Consider the following 16865-nt stretch of genomic DNA (forward strand, 5'->3'; position numbering starts at 1 on the left):
TTTTGGTAAACGTATTCCTCCAGCAAATTTTTCTATTTTTCTATTTTTTTACATTAAATTAGGCAAGATAGATAAAGATTCGTGCAATGGACAATATACATATGTGTAATAGACAGGGAATAATAAAATAAATTAAAAACAGCGAAATATAGATGAACGTGTAGAAGATGAAGCGAGAGTGGAACGCAATAGGGAGAATAATTGTAAACCGAGTTCCTTTTAAGGCTGAAGATAAGCTATTCTTATATTACATGCTGTTATTATTACTTTTGTACACGATAGATTGGAATATCAGTACAATTTCTTTCTTTCAGTAATATTCGATGATTCGTTAATTTATTAACCGCTATATTGTACGTGGTAAGTAGAAAAGCAACGATTGTACAAGAATGGCATTTGGAAAAATATTTGACTTACTTGATAATCTGTTCCTTTGCCATTTAGGACCAGAGAAGTATCCAATTTCCTCGGGATTTGTTATTTTATATAGGTTGGGGTTGATAATCAATCTCGGATCCACTCGGATTGGTTATCACACCTTTTATTTTCTCTCTTATACAAAACACCAAATCACACAGCAAACGTCTAAACTCTCCCAATGCGTCTTAGCAATTAAGGCGTGGTCGACTCCTATGGCAAAAGAGCGTCGTTAGGAGTCGTACCAACATAACCCTAGTAACCTTTTAGTAACTAGCGGTCATACCAACTGAGCATTTCTCAACAGGATTTACGTCGATCGATAATTCTTCCACTATTGTATCGTTGTATTCTGTGGAGACATCGTCTTTTTCATCGTACAGAATCAATTTCTCAGCTTCTGGGTATTCCACGTCGAAGACGTCACCGGAAAGATTATAAAATCCCTGAACATCGTGGCTTAAGGAATCGCGTTTGCTTCGTTTCGACTTTCTCTTACTTTCTTCAACTTCAAATTTATTCGATTTCCCTGTAACCGAATTATCAACGTTTTACCACGTTTGCCTGTCTTATCTTCGCTATTCTCGTTACGGATAAAATGAAAAAATAGTTGCAAAATTTCTGAAATTGTAAATACGACCAGACTGGAACGTATCAACGACATATACGGTGTCACAAAATTGTGACAAGTCAATATTCCAGTTGTTAGTTTGTTGAAATTACGCCACCGCTGATTAAACGTATCACGCTTTAATAGAAAATTCAATTTCCCAGCGGGGAAAATGGAATTTTGCGCTAATTAAAGTATTGCGCTTTTGTACAAAATTCCATTGTTTTCTGTTGCCCGCGAAAATGCAATTTTACGACGGACATTTCAGACAAATTTCCATCAGACGGCTTTCCATCCGTAAAAAAGAATGCTATCTATAAAAGTGTCAATGGAAATTGATCAAAGTAACGTCAAACAAACCCGTTTAAACAGCGAGGTAAGTAGACCAATTGCTTTTAACAAAACCTGTATCGTTGCTCTTAACCGTTTCACTTTTAAATATCAATCGGCGCTGTTCCTCATTAAAATTTCGATTTAAATCGAACGAGAAATACAGCGTAACACTTGGAATTTTCTATCGTTTCTCAACCATACTTCGAACATTTACGTCGCATTCTTCGATTCATAGGATCGCGATGTTGGATTCTTCGATTTCGATACAAAAACGTTTCACAGCTTTCGACGCGGGAAATTTAATTAAGAGAACAAGTAATTTGTTTATAAACTGCCAATTACGTGCCTTGAATTTCCGATATATGCAATAAATTTCATTGCTACTTGACCTAAGTGGGTCATAAAGTTGCAACCGTGTAAACCGTGCCACGTAATTTTATTGCATTCAATTTTCCACGTTTCCAACAATTTATCAAATTAGAATTTATCCGCGCATCGTACGAAATTTTTCATAAAAATTGATTAATAATAGTAGATATATAGCTCCTCGTATTCGTAAAACAGATTTTTAATCTGTAAACAACGAGTCGTGGTAATTACGATACGATCGATTTTCAACTTAGCAAAATTTGTTTCCATTTAACATTCACATCCAGATTGTATTTCCTTTGTAATAAATTAATTATATAATTAAATAAATTTATTATTCGAACCGATATTCAGATACAGTTCGAGTATACTTGATAAATTTTCAGACTCGATTCTCCAAATCGAAAATGAGAACGTTTTATCCTATACTTTTTCTTCATTTTTCCACAAGGATTCGCGTTGTTCTCGCTTTCAGACGTTGTTCCGTTGCATCCTGTATATACGGGGTGTGCCAAATTTAAACCGCCAAATTGTAAGGAGTTGATTTACAGACAAGAAGAAGAAGAAGAAGAAGGAAGAATTTTATATAATGTTCGTCAACGGACGTTTCTTTACAGAATTACAAACGAGTATCGTTCGTACGAAACAGGTAACGACGCGTTTTCCATCGCAGCGTGCAAAAGTTCGCTGTATTATCGTGTCAGCGCAGTTGCATGCTTTTTATCATGCGACAACAAGCCCGTGTCGTTAATAGCTACAATAATGATACAATGAAAAATTATTATCTGGTATGTTTGATTGGTCGTTGGAGAACGTTGTCCGTGTGCTCGGATAGAAGCCTGACATCGATCAACGATGGGAGTAATACGATCTCGTACACACAGTTGCTAACAATTCGATCGAGTAGCAAAAACCGCGTGTTTTTACTCGTTGCGCTAGTTGTTCACGCGAACTCGCATCTCCAGAATAAACCTTCCGTTTTACAGTTGCGAAACCATAAATACAGAAAAGAAAACGCAGTTCTTGAAACTCTGACGAAACGCTGATAATACGGTCAATTGTCGCGTGCTGTGAAATGGAAAATTCGTCGTTACTTGTTTCATACGTACGATACTTGTTTGTAACTGTGGAAAAACGCGTTTATTGCCCAGCTTCGTACGACATGTTTTTCGGTAAATATTTACAAAGCGGACAATCTCGCCATATTCAACGGCTTTGAAATATGTTTGCCAAGGCTAATATTCCGAACAACTTTTTCCTGTAATACTCTTTACCGTCGCTCTGCTTTCCGCGATATTCGCAGCAATTTCTGTCTCGACGACAGCGATGATTTCGTAGTTTCGCTTTTCTCGATATCACTGCTAAAGCTTTTCCTACCTCGAATAACGACGCAAAGCTTCGTATGAATCGTATCTATCCTGTTACTTGATACGCGAATTTAATTCGCGGTAGCCTCAGTGATGTTTCTTTCCTGTGCGAGTTGAAAATGATTATCAGAAATGCATATATATATATGTCGGCTGGACGATAGGATTGGGGGTGGAGGTGTTCGATGAATCTTCGTTGATATTGGCCATCGATGCGGTGTAACAATGGTAGAGTTTATTGGCACAAGTGAGTGGTATTACAGCGTTGGTAATTAATCACAATGTTAGATACTCGCGGCGCTATGACAATGGCCTCGCGTCCGGTAACGAATCCGCGGTCAACGGGATGTCGAACGTGTATATTTCGTGGAAGTCTAAGTTATATTCAGGTCGCCACAGAACAAGCACTACGTACCGGAGAATTACTTGTATCGTCGTTCAAATCGTACGGAAGTGTGTCTCTCCATCACGGTGACGCTGTCGAGGAAAACTATGATGGGTGTGACTAAGGGCACGAGATCATCGGATTCGTGGAGAAAAGTCTTCATTCGGAAAGTGAGGGAAATTGGAGTTACTGTTAATTGGTCAATTTCCATGTTGATGGTTGGGGAAGGGTGCTGGCCGCCCTTTGTTTGTCGGTTTGAAGGACTTTCGTTAAATAGATCTTAAGATTTATAGCGGGTCCTCGGGCTAGCCGAACATGTACTGTGGAGACACATCAACATCTGGTAATCGTCTTACTCGAAGCATAGTCTGCGTGTGGCGAGCCACGGGACAGAAACCATTGAGACATTTACCATCGCACCCTGTCCCAAGCATTTCTTTTAAGGAGAGTTATAGAGTTACTTCCTGCCTTGGTTAAACAAAACGTTCATCCCCTTGACCGCGACTACGTTCGGCGACTGGTTGTCGCCTCGAGCCCGAGCTCACTATCATAAATCTCGAATAAGTACAGTCGGATCGAATGACAACGGTTTTTTTAATACGGCTATGGTGAAATCTAAATTACAGTACTAGGTGTCTTCCCAAAATTCCGAGGAGAAGGCTCCGGTGCTCTTTCATCTCCGACATATATATATATAAATGTACGGACATCAACGTCCGAGACGTTCGTCCATGCCAAACGGTAACGCGTACAGGAAACATTTGTTCAAAATGACTTTGACTTTAGCTATATTTTCAAATTGGAATTAGCTAATGGTCGTTCGCTTTGTAAATGATTATTTCTTTTTATTCTTTTTGCCTGCAGATTAAGCCCTTCCTGTTTGACGGTTTAAATTTATTAAATTAAATTTATTAAACCGAATATATATATATTCGTTTGTACTACGATTACTCTCATACTCTATGTATGGTGTTATCATATCGACGCTATCAGTTCTTACAGTATCACGATCAGAGTCAATTTTAGAATAGAAGAAGCAATTAACGGCGGATCGCAAAGTAAGAAGCTTATAACATAATTGGCAAGGAAGTCGGTAAATCGATCAACCAATCACCTACATCCAACCGTCTAACGAAAGATGAAAAGCCATCGCGATAACGATCCTTCTCACCTGCAGGATTTTCCGGATTCACAGACACGAAGCTCGAATTATTCCTGATCGACCACCACTTTTCGTTTTTCGGCTGAAACATCACATGCTGGCCATTCGTCAGCGGCTGAACGAAGAACGATCTCTGCCCGATCAACATCAAGGCGTACACTTCTTCTTCGCATATCGTCACGACGACGAAGGAACTCGCGTCTCCTTCCAAGCTACCTTGTCGAAGATCGCAGTTCGCCTTGGCGTTACGTCGCTCGGACTTGGTTTTACCCTGACGCACCCAATTCACGGTGAAATTCGACGACAGTATCAATCGATCGTTGGCCATGGTCCTTAAGGTCCAGTTGCTGATCTCGAGGAACACCGGCTCTTAGTGGAGATACTCGCGCCAAGTTTCTCGGTCTTCGTGGGTCGATCTTCTGTTCCGCGCGCTCTCATTCGGGATCACTCGAGGGTAAACGATCTCGTACTCCTGCAAGCTTTGCAGAAAGTCGCTCATTCGCGACTTAGTAGCGATCGTGCCGAGCAGCCACGTGGCGAGGAGAAAACTGGGAAGTTTCGATCGCGTCATGTCTCGCGCGCTTTGATCGAAATTTCAATAGGATTTTCTGGCTACCCAAAACTTGCCAGGCATGCTCGTTCACTCGCAGACGTAGTTATCGCGATGAAAGCAGCTAATTCGCAGACCCGATATTCTCATTTCATTTCGCCGGTTCGTAACGCTTTCGAAACGCCGTGTCATATAGACGCGGATGCGACGATACTCTCGCGTTCTAACATTTTCAATGTCTCGCGCTTTATCACGTAGCTCGCGCGGAAGTAATACGAAGGTGAATCGTTGATTTTAATACACAGGGTGTTGTTTAATCGATCGAAATAATGGAAAAGGGAACGATTCTACGGTACACCAGAGATGAAATGAAATCATAGAATGCAGTGGTTTTGTAGGTAGTGTTTTATCGAAAAGATTAACCGTGAATATTTGCTCGACCTATTTATACCAAATTGATACAGAATCTTAAATTACAGACGAATCTTTCTCAATTTCCTTCGATCATCCTCTCTAGGCGTACGAAACTGCCTCGTTGAATTCGAACGTTTCTCGATTTCCTTCGACGTCTTTCAATTTCTTCTTTTTTCAATCGCCGTTCGCCTTCTCAAAGCTGTCTTCGAACAGAATTCTTAGAACGACTTCCAATTCCTTTCGATTCGTCCAATCGTTTAGCTTTACGAAACTGTTTCGCTAAACTCCTTTTTCCACTGTACTTGCGTATCGTAACAAACTCGTCGGCGGTAACTCGCGTCGATTAACGATTCACCACTAGTAAAGTAACCGGGAATGCAGCAAACTAGTAGTCGGTAGAACGAAGCGGAACGTAAGTGGAGCGAGCGATAAGAGCGATCGCGACAATCGCACGCCTCGCCGTGCGATTCCCACGCGAACGAATCATTAAATTCGAGCCAAAGATTCTCACTAACTCGAAGATTCGCGCCAGTATTTTCCACGCGCGCGTCACACAAATTCGAACGACTTTCGCGAAAAGGACGGAAGGATAAGACGATCGATCGGATCTCGGGTCGATCGCGATACCCCCGGACAGAAGGTTTCGACGATAAAGTGGAGTAAACGCGATGAACGAGCTTCGTGCTACGACTGGCAGCCACATAGACGGATGAACGCAGCTGCAAACGCACGCGAGTGCAGCGGCGAACTGTGCGTAAGAGTAAGCGCGAACGCGAGACTGAAAAAAGCACCAGCGCTTACCGCCCACTGAAGTTCTAGTAATGGCAGCTTTATGTGCAATCACCGAGAAACGAGGATGCTGGCGAACGCATTGTTCGACCCCGACCGAGACGATTTAACAAGGGCCGAGGATTTCATCTTGAACGACCTTGCTCTTGTCACGACCGGCATACTTCAAATCCGATGGACCGATGATGGAGATAGAGATGTGGCGGCCTTGGCGACAATGTATATCGCCGAAGTGCCTAATGAGTCATCTGTATCCTAACGGTCCTTCCACCGAATGTCCTAGAAGTGTGACAACGGTCACGTACGCCTACAGGGTAGTGGGGATATTGAGGGATGACAAACAAAGAAGAAGACAAACCTGCCCCCAGGTCACCATTAACAACGCAATAATCCCAAGCAAGGACTCCGTAAGATACCTGGGCATGACCCTGGACAGGAGACTAACTTGGAAAAAACATATCTCCGAAAAAACAAAGCAACTAAAGGAAAAACTAAGAAAATTCTATTGGCTCACGGGCCGACGCTCCAAACTAAACATACAAAACAAAATAACCCTCTACGAGGCCGTAATAAAACCTGTCTGGACCTACGGAATCCAACTATGGGGAACAGCAAGTAACTCCAACATTGAAATACTCCAACGCTTCCAATCGAAAACGCTAAGATCTCTATTAAATGCACCCTGGTATGTTGGTATGGCACCCAACGAAACAATCCACCGTGACCTCAAGATACCTACAGTCAAAGATGAAATACACAAGTCCAGAAGCAGATATAACACAAGAGTCAACAACCACCACAACCCACTAGTCACCCAACTACTGGACACGACGGACCAGATCCGCAGACTAAAAAGAAAATACCCTCTAGATTAAATCCTTAGTTTCTACCAGAACCAACAATATAAAACTATTATAATCCATGTCATTGTATCACGCCAAACTAGGTTACTGAAAATTCTCAACGAGAATTGATTGTAAATATTCTAATAAATAAAAATAAAAAAAAAATGATACATGTTTCGATGATTGAGCCGTTAAGCGTGACAAAGCGATGGAATTGTTTTGCACAGAAATTCTGGTTCTAAAATTATGTTAGGGATTCTAGGGCGTAATAACATCTTGGAACGCAAAGTTATCGACGTGTCGATGAAAGTTAAGCGAGCTTTATCGAAGCACACGTTCGAGTCTTTGGGCGATTGCTAGGAATACGCGTAATGTTTTTTTCTGTGAGCTGAAAAGTTGAACGACTATAAATGGCGTTTGTAGAGGATTTCAAAGCGGAAGAAGAGGCAGATTATTTAATACATAATATCTTCCTTTATAATATATCTAATATCCTAATAATTAGATGAACGTAATACAAATGTTTAGAATCAGAAATTATCTTTTTATATAGAGATCTGTTTGATGCAAGATCTAAAATCAATCAAATCGGATTGTATGGATTGTGTATTTGTCTGTGTTAATCCTTTGACGTCGATACCAACGATGTATATAGCGAATGGCGGTTATCAGCCAAGATTATGAGCACGTACGCAAATAGACTAGAATATTTTGCAAGAATGAAATGTCTTGGTATGGTACGCTTATTCTATCTATCCAAGTCAAAATAAGTATAAAAATCGGGTGGCAATCAACATATTAAAAAAAAAAAAAAAAAAAAAAAAAGAAAAAGAAAAGGAGAAACAGATGCTTCTGATTGTTTAGTGCATTTTCATAAAATCTTCTAAATGTTTAATTCTCATAGAATAAAAGGGAGAGCATACGTTTGAATCTCAGCAGATTTTATTAATTCTTTGAAACCATAAATACAATATGAGTATTACATCAACTTTAGTTCATACATGTAACAACATATTATTCTGCATGTAGCAGTTACATATAATGAAACATTTACTTATCCAATAAATCCATATTCTCTACTAAACGTTCGTTTATTAATAAAACTGCCATAATCGTCCACGCATTGTTCGCTTCCTTAATTATTTTTCAAAGTATAACGATAATCAATGATGCAACAGAAATATCACGTAACATCCCAACAATCTTACATGAGATTTTAGCTGTTTTTACTATACAAATTAAGTCATTATTAAAATAAGTCATTATAATAATATATATATATGTCGGAGATGAAAGAATACCGGAACGTTCCCTTTGGAACTTTGGGAAGACCCCTAGTATTGAAATTTAGATTTCACCATAGCCGTATTAAGAAACTGTTGTCATTCGATCCGACTGTATTTATTTGAGATTTATGATAGTGAGCTCGGGCTCGAGGCGACAACCGGTCGCCGAACGTAGTCGCGGTCAAGGGATGAACATTTTATCTAACAAAGGCATGAAGTAACTCTATAGCTTTCCATAAAAAAAAAATACTTGGGACGGGGCACGACGGTAAACATTTCAACGATTTCTGTCCCGTGGCTCGCCACACGCAGACTTTGTCCTTCGGGTAAGACGATTGCCAGATGCCAACGCATCTTCGCAGTATATGTTTAGCTGGGCGAGGACCCGCTACGAATATTAAATTTCAATTACACAAAGTCTCTCAAATAGACAAATGGCCTGTGCCCCAACTACGGGAAGATAAGAGAAATCTATCCTTCCACGAACGACGCTTCCCGCTAGCAACTTTTCCCAAGGACAGCTAATATCTTTCTCTAACCACCAACATGGAAATTGACCAATTAACAGCAACGTCAATTTCCCACACCCTTCGAACGGAGACTTTTCTCCGCGAATCCGATGATCTCGTGTCTTTTTTCTTTGCGTGGGGAGCGGAAAATGCAATTACGCATGCCCAGTGACCCGCATCACTGGGTTATGTGGGAGTCGGTCGGTTGTCGTTGCCATACCCACTAAAAACCCCTCCTCCTTCTTCCTCCGCTTAGAGGGCAGACAACCCCGGTAAAACCTGTCGGCAGTCATCAGGGTTGTCCTTTCGTGTCCCGTTGTATCTACTTCTTCGGGCAGTTACTGCTCATGTCGTCCTCTCAGCCAGTTCAGAATACTGGACTGGTCTCCTTCTGCGGTTTTTCGTTGTTTCGTGTTCTTGCCCTCATTGCTTCACGTAGTTGTTGTTTCGCTCGTTCTCCTCCTTGCCTCTTCCCAGGCCTTCGCTGTCACCCTCCTGTGACACATGACGGTCTTGCAGAATTGCCTGAATTTATTCCAGCTCTCGTCCTTGGCGGTCACCGTGGCGATCAGATTGCCCACGTCTATCTTCCCGCCCAGAGCGTTCTCCAGCTCGATCCTTCTGTCCGTCCACTTCGGGCACGCGAAGAGGGCGTGCTCTGCATCGTCGTTCGAATCTCCACAGTCGAGACAGTTGCTGTCGCTGTCCCTGCCAATCCTTTTCCTATAGACATCGAAGCTCCCATGCCCGGTTAGCAGCTGCATGGTGTGGTGATCGATGTCCATCTTCTTTTTGGTAAATAGCAGCGCACTCGGTATTAATTTCTTTGTGATATTTTCCTTTTTGTAGTTGTTCCACTCCTTCTGACAGTCCTCTTGGGCCTTCTTGCGAATCGCCTCCAGTTCCTCCTTCAGCTTGCTGCCGTCATCCGTGCCAATCCTGGACCCATGGATCTTGTTCCTCTCGTAGGTCTCTCCGAGCATCTTTATCCTTATGCAAATCGGGAGATTCCCGGTCAACACGCAAAGTGCCGCGTGGGAGACGGTACGGTATGCCGTCGTTGTTATGCACAGGGCCGTTCGTTGTGCTCGTTTCAGCTTTTTCCTGTTCTTATCGGTATTCGCTGCTCTAGCCCACACCGGTGCTCCGTAAGTTACGATGGACTCCCACACGTTGTAGTAGAGCCTACGAGCCAAGCTGGGCGGCCCGTTGATGTTGGGTAGAATTCCCCTAAGGGCTCCTATTAACTTGTCGGCTCTATTACACACCATCTCGATATGCGCACCGAACCTCCGACTGGAGTCGATGACGACTCCGAGATCTCGTTCCCTTAGGCACACCCATCATAGATTTCTTCGACAGCGTCACCGCGACGGAGAGCCACTCACTCTAGTGCGATCTCATCGGCAATCGACCTGTCTTTCGTATACGTAATAATTGCCCCTTGCTCTAACATACAGTGTAACTTAGACGCTAACGAAGGGTAAAGTTCGTCATCCCGTTGACCGCGGATTCGTTATTGAGCCTAGGATCATCGTCATTTGCTTCTCGAGTATCTAATTATCGCGATTACTTGTCCAATTCCATCATAGTCATATTTGCACTAGTAAATATCTCCTCTATTGCATAACGATCACGTCTAGCGCCAATAGGGATTCGTTTCACGCCCTTATCCCTAACTCTAATCTTAACGCCAACCCGACATATATATATACATACATATATATATTTTATACATACATACATATATCAATTTTTATACACACAATTATACATATTCATTTTCATTTAATATTTTCATTTAATAATTTAATAAACCTTCGTCCCGCAAAGGCAAATAAATTCACGCATAACATTTCTCTTCAGCGGCATTGTTCTAGGATTGTATTTGTTGAAAGAAGGATAGCATTAAGCGCTGGAATAAAGAATGACGAATCGTTATTCTTTAACCATCGTACTTAGACACATATTTATTGAGCTACTTGTATTTTAATCGAAGTCTAATATCCTCCATCTGTAGGCGTAAATATTACTGCCGTTGTTAATGTCATTTTAAGTTTTACTACTGGAAAGGACATTTAAGTTTGAAGGCAGGCAAGTCTACTGTTCTTAAAGCTGACATTTAGACATCTAAGATTTTTTGTGTCTTTATTGACAAAAATATATTTGACTTTGCATATCTAAAATAAAGGATTTGCGTTATCTAAAATAAATAGATCATCTTTCTTTAGAAAATTCAATGTGGTGAAATTAGAATATGAGATAAAAGAAATACTATGCATACTTATTGTTCTTCTTAAAAATTAAAGGAATACTCATAATCCTAAAACATCCTTTCTATGTTGTACTAGATATATATACAATTAAAATGTGTAATAATGTGAATGATAAACCAGTTCGAATAATTATTTTGCTTAAACGTAAGTTAATTGAAATCAGATGAATGTTATATACGCATTATACCGTGCATTATGAACTATTGATTGATTGATGCTCATATTTAATTATTAACGAGAAAATTAGAAAAATCAGATTGAATTTAATCTGTCCTTCTTATATTTATTAAGATGAGTTCTGGGGCTTGAAACACTCGAGATTAGAAATTTTGATTAATGTTTCACATTATGACTGGACGCTTGTTGTAATATCTTTTGTACGAGATACACTATACATACACAAGATCAAAATGGAATTTCGAAACGGTCGTATCGTTCAACAAAAATCTCCTTTATCTTTGATCCTCTTCATAAAAATGCAATTCTCCTTTACAGAACATCATATAACATTTATTGTACGATATATTGTTCAATTATATTTCGAAATTTTCAGCTTCGAATCTTTGTTTAATTATACTGTAGAATTAAATATCATGCGTTATTTAAATATAGAGATAGACTAAACTTTTGTTCACATTTATTAAAGCTGTATCAACTGAGATGCTTAAATTTGCAAAATTTCATGGACTTTTATATTTAATTTTTCATCATGAATCCCGCTTTGCGATACAATACATATTAGATTTATAATATCTTAAATTTACAGTACCAATGCTGATTTTATCTGAAACTATTTGTTTGCAAATGATATCTTTCTTCGTTGGAATTACCCTTCACTTGTAAATTAATAATTATTAACATTGAACAGTATTGTTAAACTTCAATAAAAATAGGATCGATAACTAAATGTTAGTTAAAGAAACTTCCTATTACAGGTATAACAAATCATATTGAATTTTGTTTAGAAAACAATAATAAAAATGGGTGTCTTTTTGTGAAAATAATTTACAGCATATCACTCGACTTATTCATATAAGAGATATTAGTTTGTTTAAATACCCTGTTGCACCCTTTTATTCATTTTCAACCCAATTTTTTCACAACATTGAAAAATATTTTAAGCCTGAAGAAAAACATGAAAAACTTCTTATTAGCATGATTTCATGCTAAACATCTTCTTAAGATATTATAAATCTTTCTTGTTTACTAAAACCAGAGCCTAACTGAAATATACGAGTATCGCAACAGGATTAATCGTAATACATGATTAAATACAAGCAATATGTAAGCTATATTTTTACTTTTTACTTCAGAAATAAATATTTCACCAGCATCGTCTTTAGCTTAAGGAAAATAAACTTGTGAAATTTAATTTAAAGCTTCGTAAAACATGGAAATGTTGCAGGATAACAAATCAGAAAAGATATATTAAATAAATCACAGTTCAGGTATCTATAACATGTGATTCTCTTAACAAATCTGTTTCATTCATCAAGCAACTGCAAAATTTCCGTAAAATCAGAAGCGGTTTCACAAATTATAGGCATTCGTAAACATGATAGATAAGAGTTAGTATCGCGGCGTTTTAAAGTATCTATGAGCGTAATATGGAAAGTAAAAAGATGTATAATAAAAATAGTTCACTTTCCAAGCTATCACTAACATTGTAACGAATTATTATACATATAACGGCTCACGAAAGTACTCGGACGCTTACAGAAACTTTCCATGAATATTTTGTTGAAGCTTTTCATGAATTTCAAGATGCATTAGGCTGTCTCAAAAGTTTCTTTCGTTTTGTTCTATTACTACAAAATAGATCATACATAAATCGATAGAATAATATAAAACAAAAAGTGTCGTGCATCTATTATTTCCTTATGAAACGAAAGAAACTTTTGAAACAAATGTAAATAGGAATTATAAGATGCTTATTGATTACCATCGGTATTTGGACAGTTAATTATGTATTGTATAAATAAGTCACAATATTTTTAGTAGGAGCATTTTTACCCCTAATCAATCACATGTTTAAAAATACTCTTTACATTGTACATTAGTTTTTTGCTATGTGTACGTCTGCAATAAGCATCTTCTAGCTTCCATATATATATTTCCAAATTAGTCTCAATTTTTACCGGTGTAATCATGATAGACACGTCTCGTTACATTGAAGTGAAGTGAAGAAAAACACTAACACACATAATATATATTCGCAAAAATCTTCTATCTAATATTTTCGTCAACTACTGTATACACATTTATTATATATTTGTGTGAGATTAAAATCGACAGATACGATAAAAGAATATTGTAGAGGTATAGCAATAAGAAAGTACAAGGAAAGTATAGCTCGTTAATTTGAATTACACCAGATTGTCAGTCATCTATTAGGTCGTGTTAATCTCTGAATAAATTCTTAAATAAATAAGTGTTAATAAAGATAAAGATAAAGAAGTGTTAATTAAACTAGAGACACTTAACATTTATTAGCATTTGTTCTTCCCCATTACTTCTTGAATAGGTCCTTTAGGGAAGAACAGAGAGACGGTTCGCTGGATTCCGTCTGATTCCGATTTTGATTCTTGATATTTGAAAACCAATTTGTCACTTTGCCTGACATTGATTTGTTCGGAGATACCGAGGGCTTTCCGCTCGACCCGGAAGCCCCCGTATCGTTTCCCTTTTGCGCCGTTAACATCTTCTCAATTGCGCTACCAAATACCTACGGACAAAATTGTTCTTATAAATTTATGAATATTATGTATTTACGTATTTGAATGAAAATTTTTATGAAACGAGATTTCGCGTTAAAATACGTAATAGTAAATTATTATAAACAGTTAAAAGTATTTAACTGTTATTTAATATTCCTAATATTCAAAATAATATTTAACATTCCTATATTATTAATATAGATGAGAAGTCTCGATAAGATAGTTTACAATCATTAAGTACAGTATCGCAGATCCACCATGAGAGGTCAGTAATATTAAAATAAAATTCATGTTGGATTAAAAGTGTGGTTAAGTTGGGGCTAACCCCAAATTTGCAAATTTTGACCTAAGTCAAAAAGTGGCCATTTTTGCACCTCCTCGCGAACGAAAAATTCTTGTGCGACGTTTAAGAGAATTTATCAAAAAAAAAAACAAAGAATTATTAGCATTTATACGAAATGTGACATGGAAGTTGAAAAAGATGAGTGTAGAGATGAAAAAATTAAGCAGAGGTCAAACTTACGCGCTACACTTGATCTTCATTTTCTTTAAATTTTGATCCAGCTGATAAATCAGTAATTAAACCAAGGGAACTAAGTTTGAAATCAAGCGAATCTGAAATACTATCAGACTGTTGCTACGTGAGAACAATAGCCATCTTGTACTTCGTATTTGCTCGATTCCAAACTCTAATCGATATACCAGCAGAATTTACCAGCAAAATAATTATTCAGAGATTCTGTCGATAAAACAATTGAAGTTTAAAATCGAACGAATCCGAATTACTGCGAGATCGTTGGTGGCTATTGTTCTCGTAGCAACAAACTGATGGTACTTCAGATTCGTCTGATTTCAAACTACAATTGATTTATCAATAGAGTTGTCGAAGAATTATTTTGTCGATATCGGTGTAGAACAATAGCCAACAACGATCTCGCTGTACTTCATATTTCATCTATTACAAACGTCGATTCATTTACCAGCAGAGCATCTGAAGAATTATTTCACATGGATCATGTAGAAAAAAAAACGAACACGAAAATGGAACTGTAATAACATTTTTCATTCCTTGTTGAGAGCCGTTCTTAAACATTTTGCAGGAATTTTCCCTTCGCAAGAAGATCGAAAAATAACCACTTTTGACGCTCTGTTTTCATCCCATATGAATTTTATCTTTAATATTACCGATTGATAATAATGTCACTGCGATATTGTCCGCAATGATTGCAAATTATCTTCTCCACGTTTCACCTATATCGATAATACAGAATATCAAACAACAATTATTTAATTTCACGTTGTTGTTGACTTTATTAATTTTTACGATAAAGTGCATTCTCTGGAAGAGATTTTACGATTTACGATTTTCTTTTTCATTCCCCCTTTCACCTACGATGGCTCTTAAACAAGAAACGATATCGTAATGAGAAATACAACTTACCTGAGCGTCCACTTTGGTTCCACTAGTGTTGTCCCATACGACTTTGTGTTTGACCTCGCTATTAGGGGACTTTTTACCCAACGTTTCCTTCACCGCCTTCACTACCTTCGATTTATCGAACTTGAGACTTAAACTGGCCGTTACTAAATCTTCCGGCTTCTTCGACATCGATTGGTGTCTCTTCGTGAACCAATTCGACGGTGCCATAAAGGTCGAAATAGCGGCTTTCGAGGATCCGCTAAGCTTACTTTTAGCTCCGTGCAATGTCGACACGTCGAAGCTGTTGGAACGGAAGCTCTTCGATCGACTTCCTTTCTGTTCGGTCGTTTTTCCGGGCCAGTTTGAAGAAATTCCCTTCAGATCTCCGGTTACCGTTATCCACTTCATATATAGAGTTTGAAATCTTTCTCAAAATTTTGAAAGGTCCTTTCCTAATTTCTTCCAGCTTACTTCTATTCATTCTGTTTCCGTTGTGGGTGAAGACCGTATCACCAATTTTAAACTCGTGTTCTCGTCTTTTTTTGTCATATTTTTGTTTGTTGATTTCGAAATTTCTTGCTGAGTTTTTAAATGCTTCTTCTCTGTCTCTTTTTAAGTTTATCTTCTTCTCTGTCATTCCCTTAGGGATGATTTCGATCATTTTCCCATACAGTAAGTGATTTGGGGCAAATCCCATTACACTGTGTCTGGTGTGATTGTATTCTTCTACGCTTTTTTCTGCGATCTTTGTCCAGTTTCTTTTTTTTTTCGAATTGATCTTGCATCTGATTCTGTTTACTAATGTTTGATTTACCCTCTCGTTTAGTCCATTGGAGGATGGACAGTCTGTCGAGGTGAAAATTAATTTAATGTTTTTCTCTCTCGCGTACTCTTGAATTTCCTTGGATGTCATCGCTGGGTATCGGTCTGCAAGGATAATTTTTATGGAGTCAGTTTCTCCTGTCGAGTTTATAAGTTTTATGATATCTTCCGCGCGTTGTGTTTTCGATGTGGACATAAAAACAGCCCTTGAAAAGTGATTTATGAGTATATGGATATACTTCTTTGGTGAGTTGTTGTTGGAAAAACCTCGGACCGTATCGAATGACATTATTTCAAACGGTTTCCTCGCTGGTCCTAGTCTCCACATAAGCCCGATCGGTCTTCTCGTTCTGCTTTTATTCCTAATGCAAGTTTCGCATTGTTTGCAGAACTTGTCGACAATTCGGTCCATATTTTTGAAATAATAAAAGGGTCGGATTTTTTTCAATATGTGATTCCTTCCAACATGGCCAAAGAAATCATGCACCGTCTTTATGATATGCTCGCCAAACTCTTGTGAGACGAATATACGTTGGCGTCCTTTAATATTTTTAAAAAAAATCTCTGATTTGAAGGAACTGAGAAAGCTACAAA

At 38.3% G+C, this 16865-nt stretch overlaps 3 protein-coding genes and 1 long non-coding RNA gene across 5 annotated transcripts in view; 1 reads left to right on the forward strand and 3 right to left on the reverse strand.

The window, feature by feature from the left end:
* LOC126926985 (A disintegrin and metalloproteinase with thrombospondin motifs 3-like) overlaps nt 1-529 on the reverse strand; it is a 143260-nt gene extending 142731 nt beyond the window's left edge. The window contains exon 1 of the mRNA XM_050743295.1: nt 418-529. The gene's annotated coding sequence lies outside the window, so the exon portion shown is untranslated. The remainder of the gene's footprint in view (nt 1-417) is intronic.
* LOC126926978 (uncharacterized) lies at nt 418-4842 on the reverse strand. Its single transcript, XM_050743283.1, has 3 exons — nt 4653-4842; nt 704-946; nt 418-630 (listed from the first exon to the last, which is right to left on the reverse strand). The coding sequence occupies exons 1-3, from the start codon at nt 4789-4791 to the stop codon at nt 554-556; spliced, it is 459 nt and encodes a 152-aa protein (XP_050599240.1). The 5' UTR covers nt 4792-4842; the 3' UTR covers nt 418-553.
* Nucleotides 4843-5372: 530 nt separating this feature from the next.
* LOC126927020 (uncharacterized) overlaps nt 5373-16865 on the forward strand; it is a 31834-nt gene continuing 20341 nt past the window's right edge. The window contains exon 1 of the long non-coding RNA XR_007715087.1: nt 5373-5473. This is a non-coding gene — a long non-coding RNA (uncharacterized LOC126927020). The remainder of the gene's footprint in view (nt 5474-16865) is intronic.
* LOC126926982 (A disintegrin and metalloproteinase with thrombospondin motifs 3-like) overlaps nt 13413-16865 on the reverse strand; it is a 102746-nt gene continuing 99293 nt past the window's right edge. Inside the window, exons 5-6 of one of the 2 annotated variants that reach the window (XR_007715048.1) lie at nt 14553-15280; nt 13413-14037 (exon numbers count right to left, since the gene is read on the reverse strand). Coding sequence is in view for 1 of the 2 variants with exons in the window: in XM_050743288.1 (XP_050599245.1) it covers nt 14007-14037 (31 nt within the window). In the remaining variant the exon portion in view is untranslated. The remainder of the gene's footprint in view (nt 14038-14552; nt 15281-16865) is intronic. The other variant, XM_050743288.1, reaches the window with a different exon arrangement.

This window comes from Bombus affinis, unplaced genomic scaffold (assembly GCF_024516045.1).
Source record: "Bombus affinis isolate iyBomAffi1 unplaced genomic scaffold, iyBomAffi1.2 ctg00000068.1, whole genome shotgun sequence".
In the NCBI taxonomy this organism is placed as follows: domain Eukaryota; kingdom Metazoa; phylum Arthropoda; class Insecta; order Hymenoptera; family Apidae; genus Bombus; species Bombus affinis.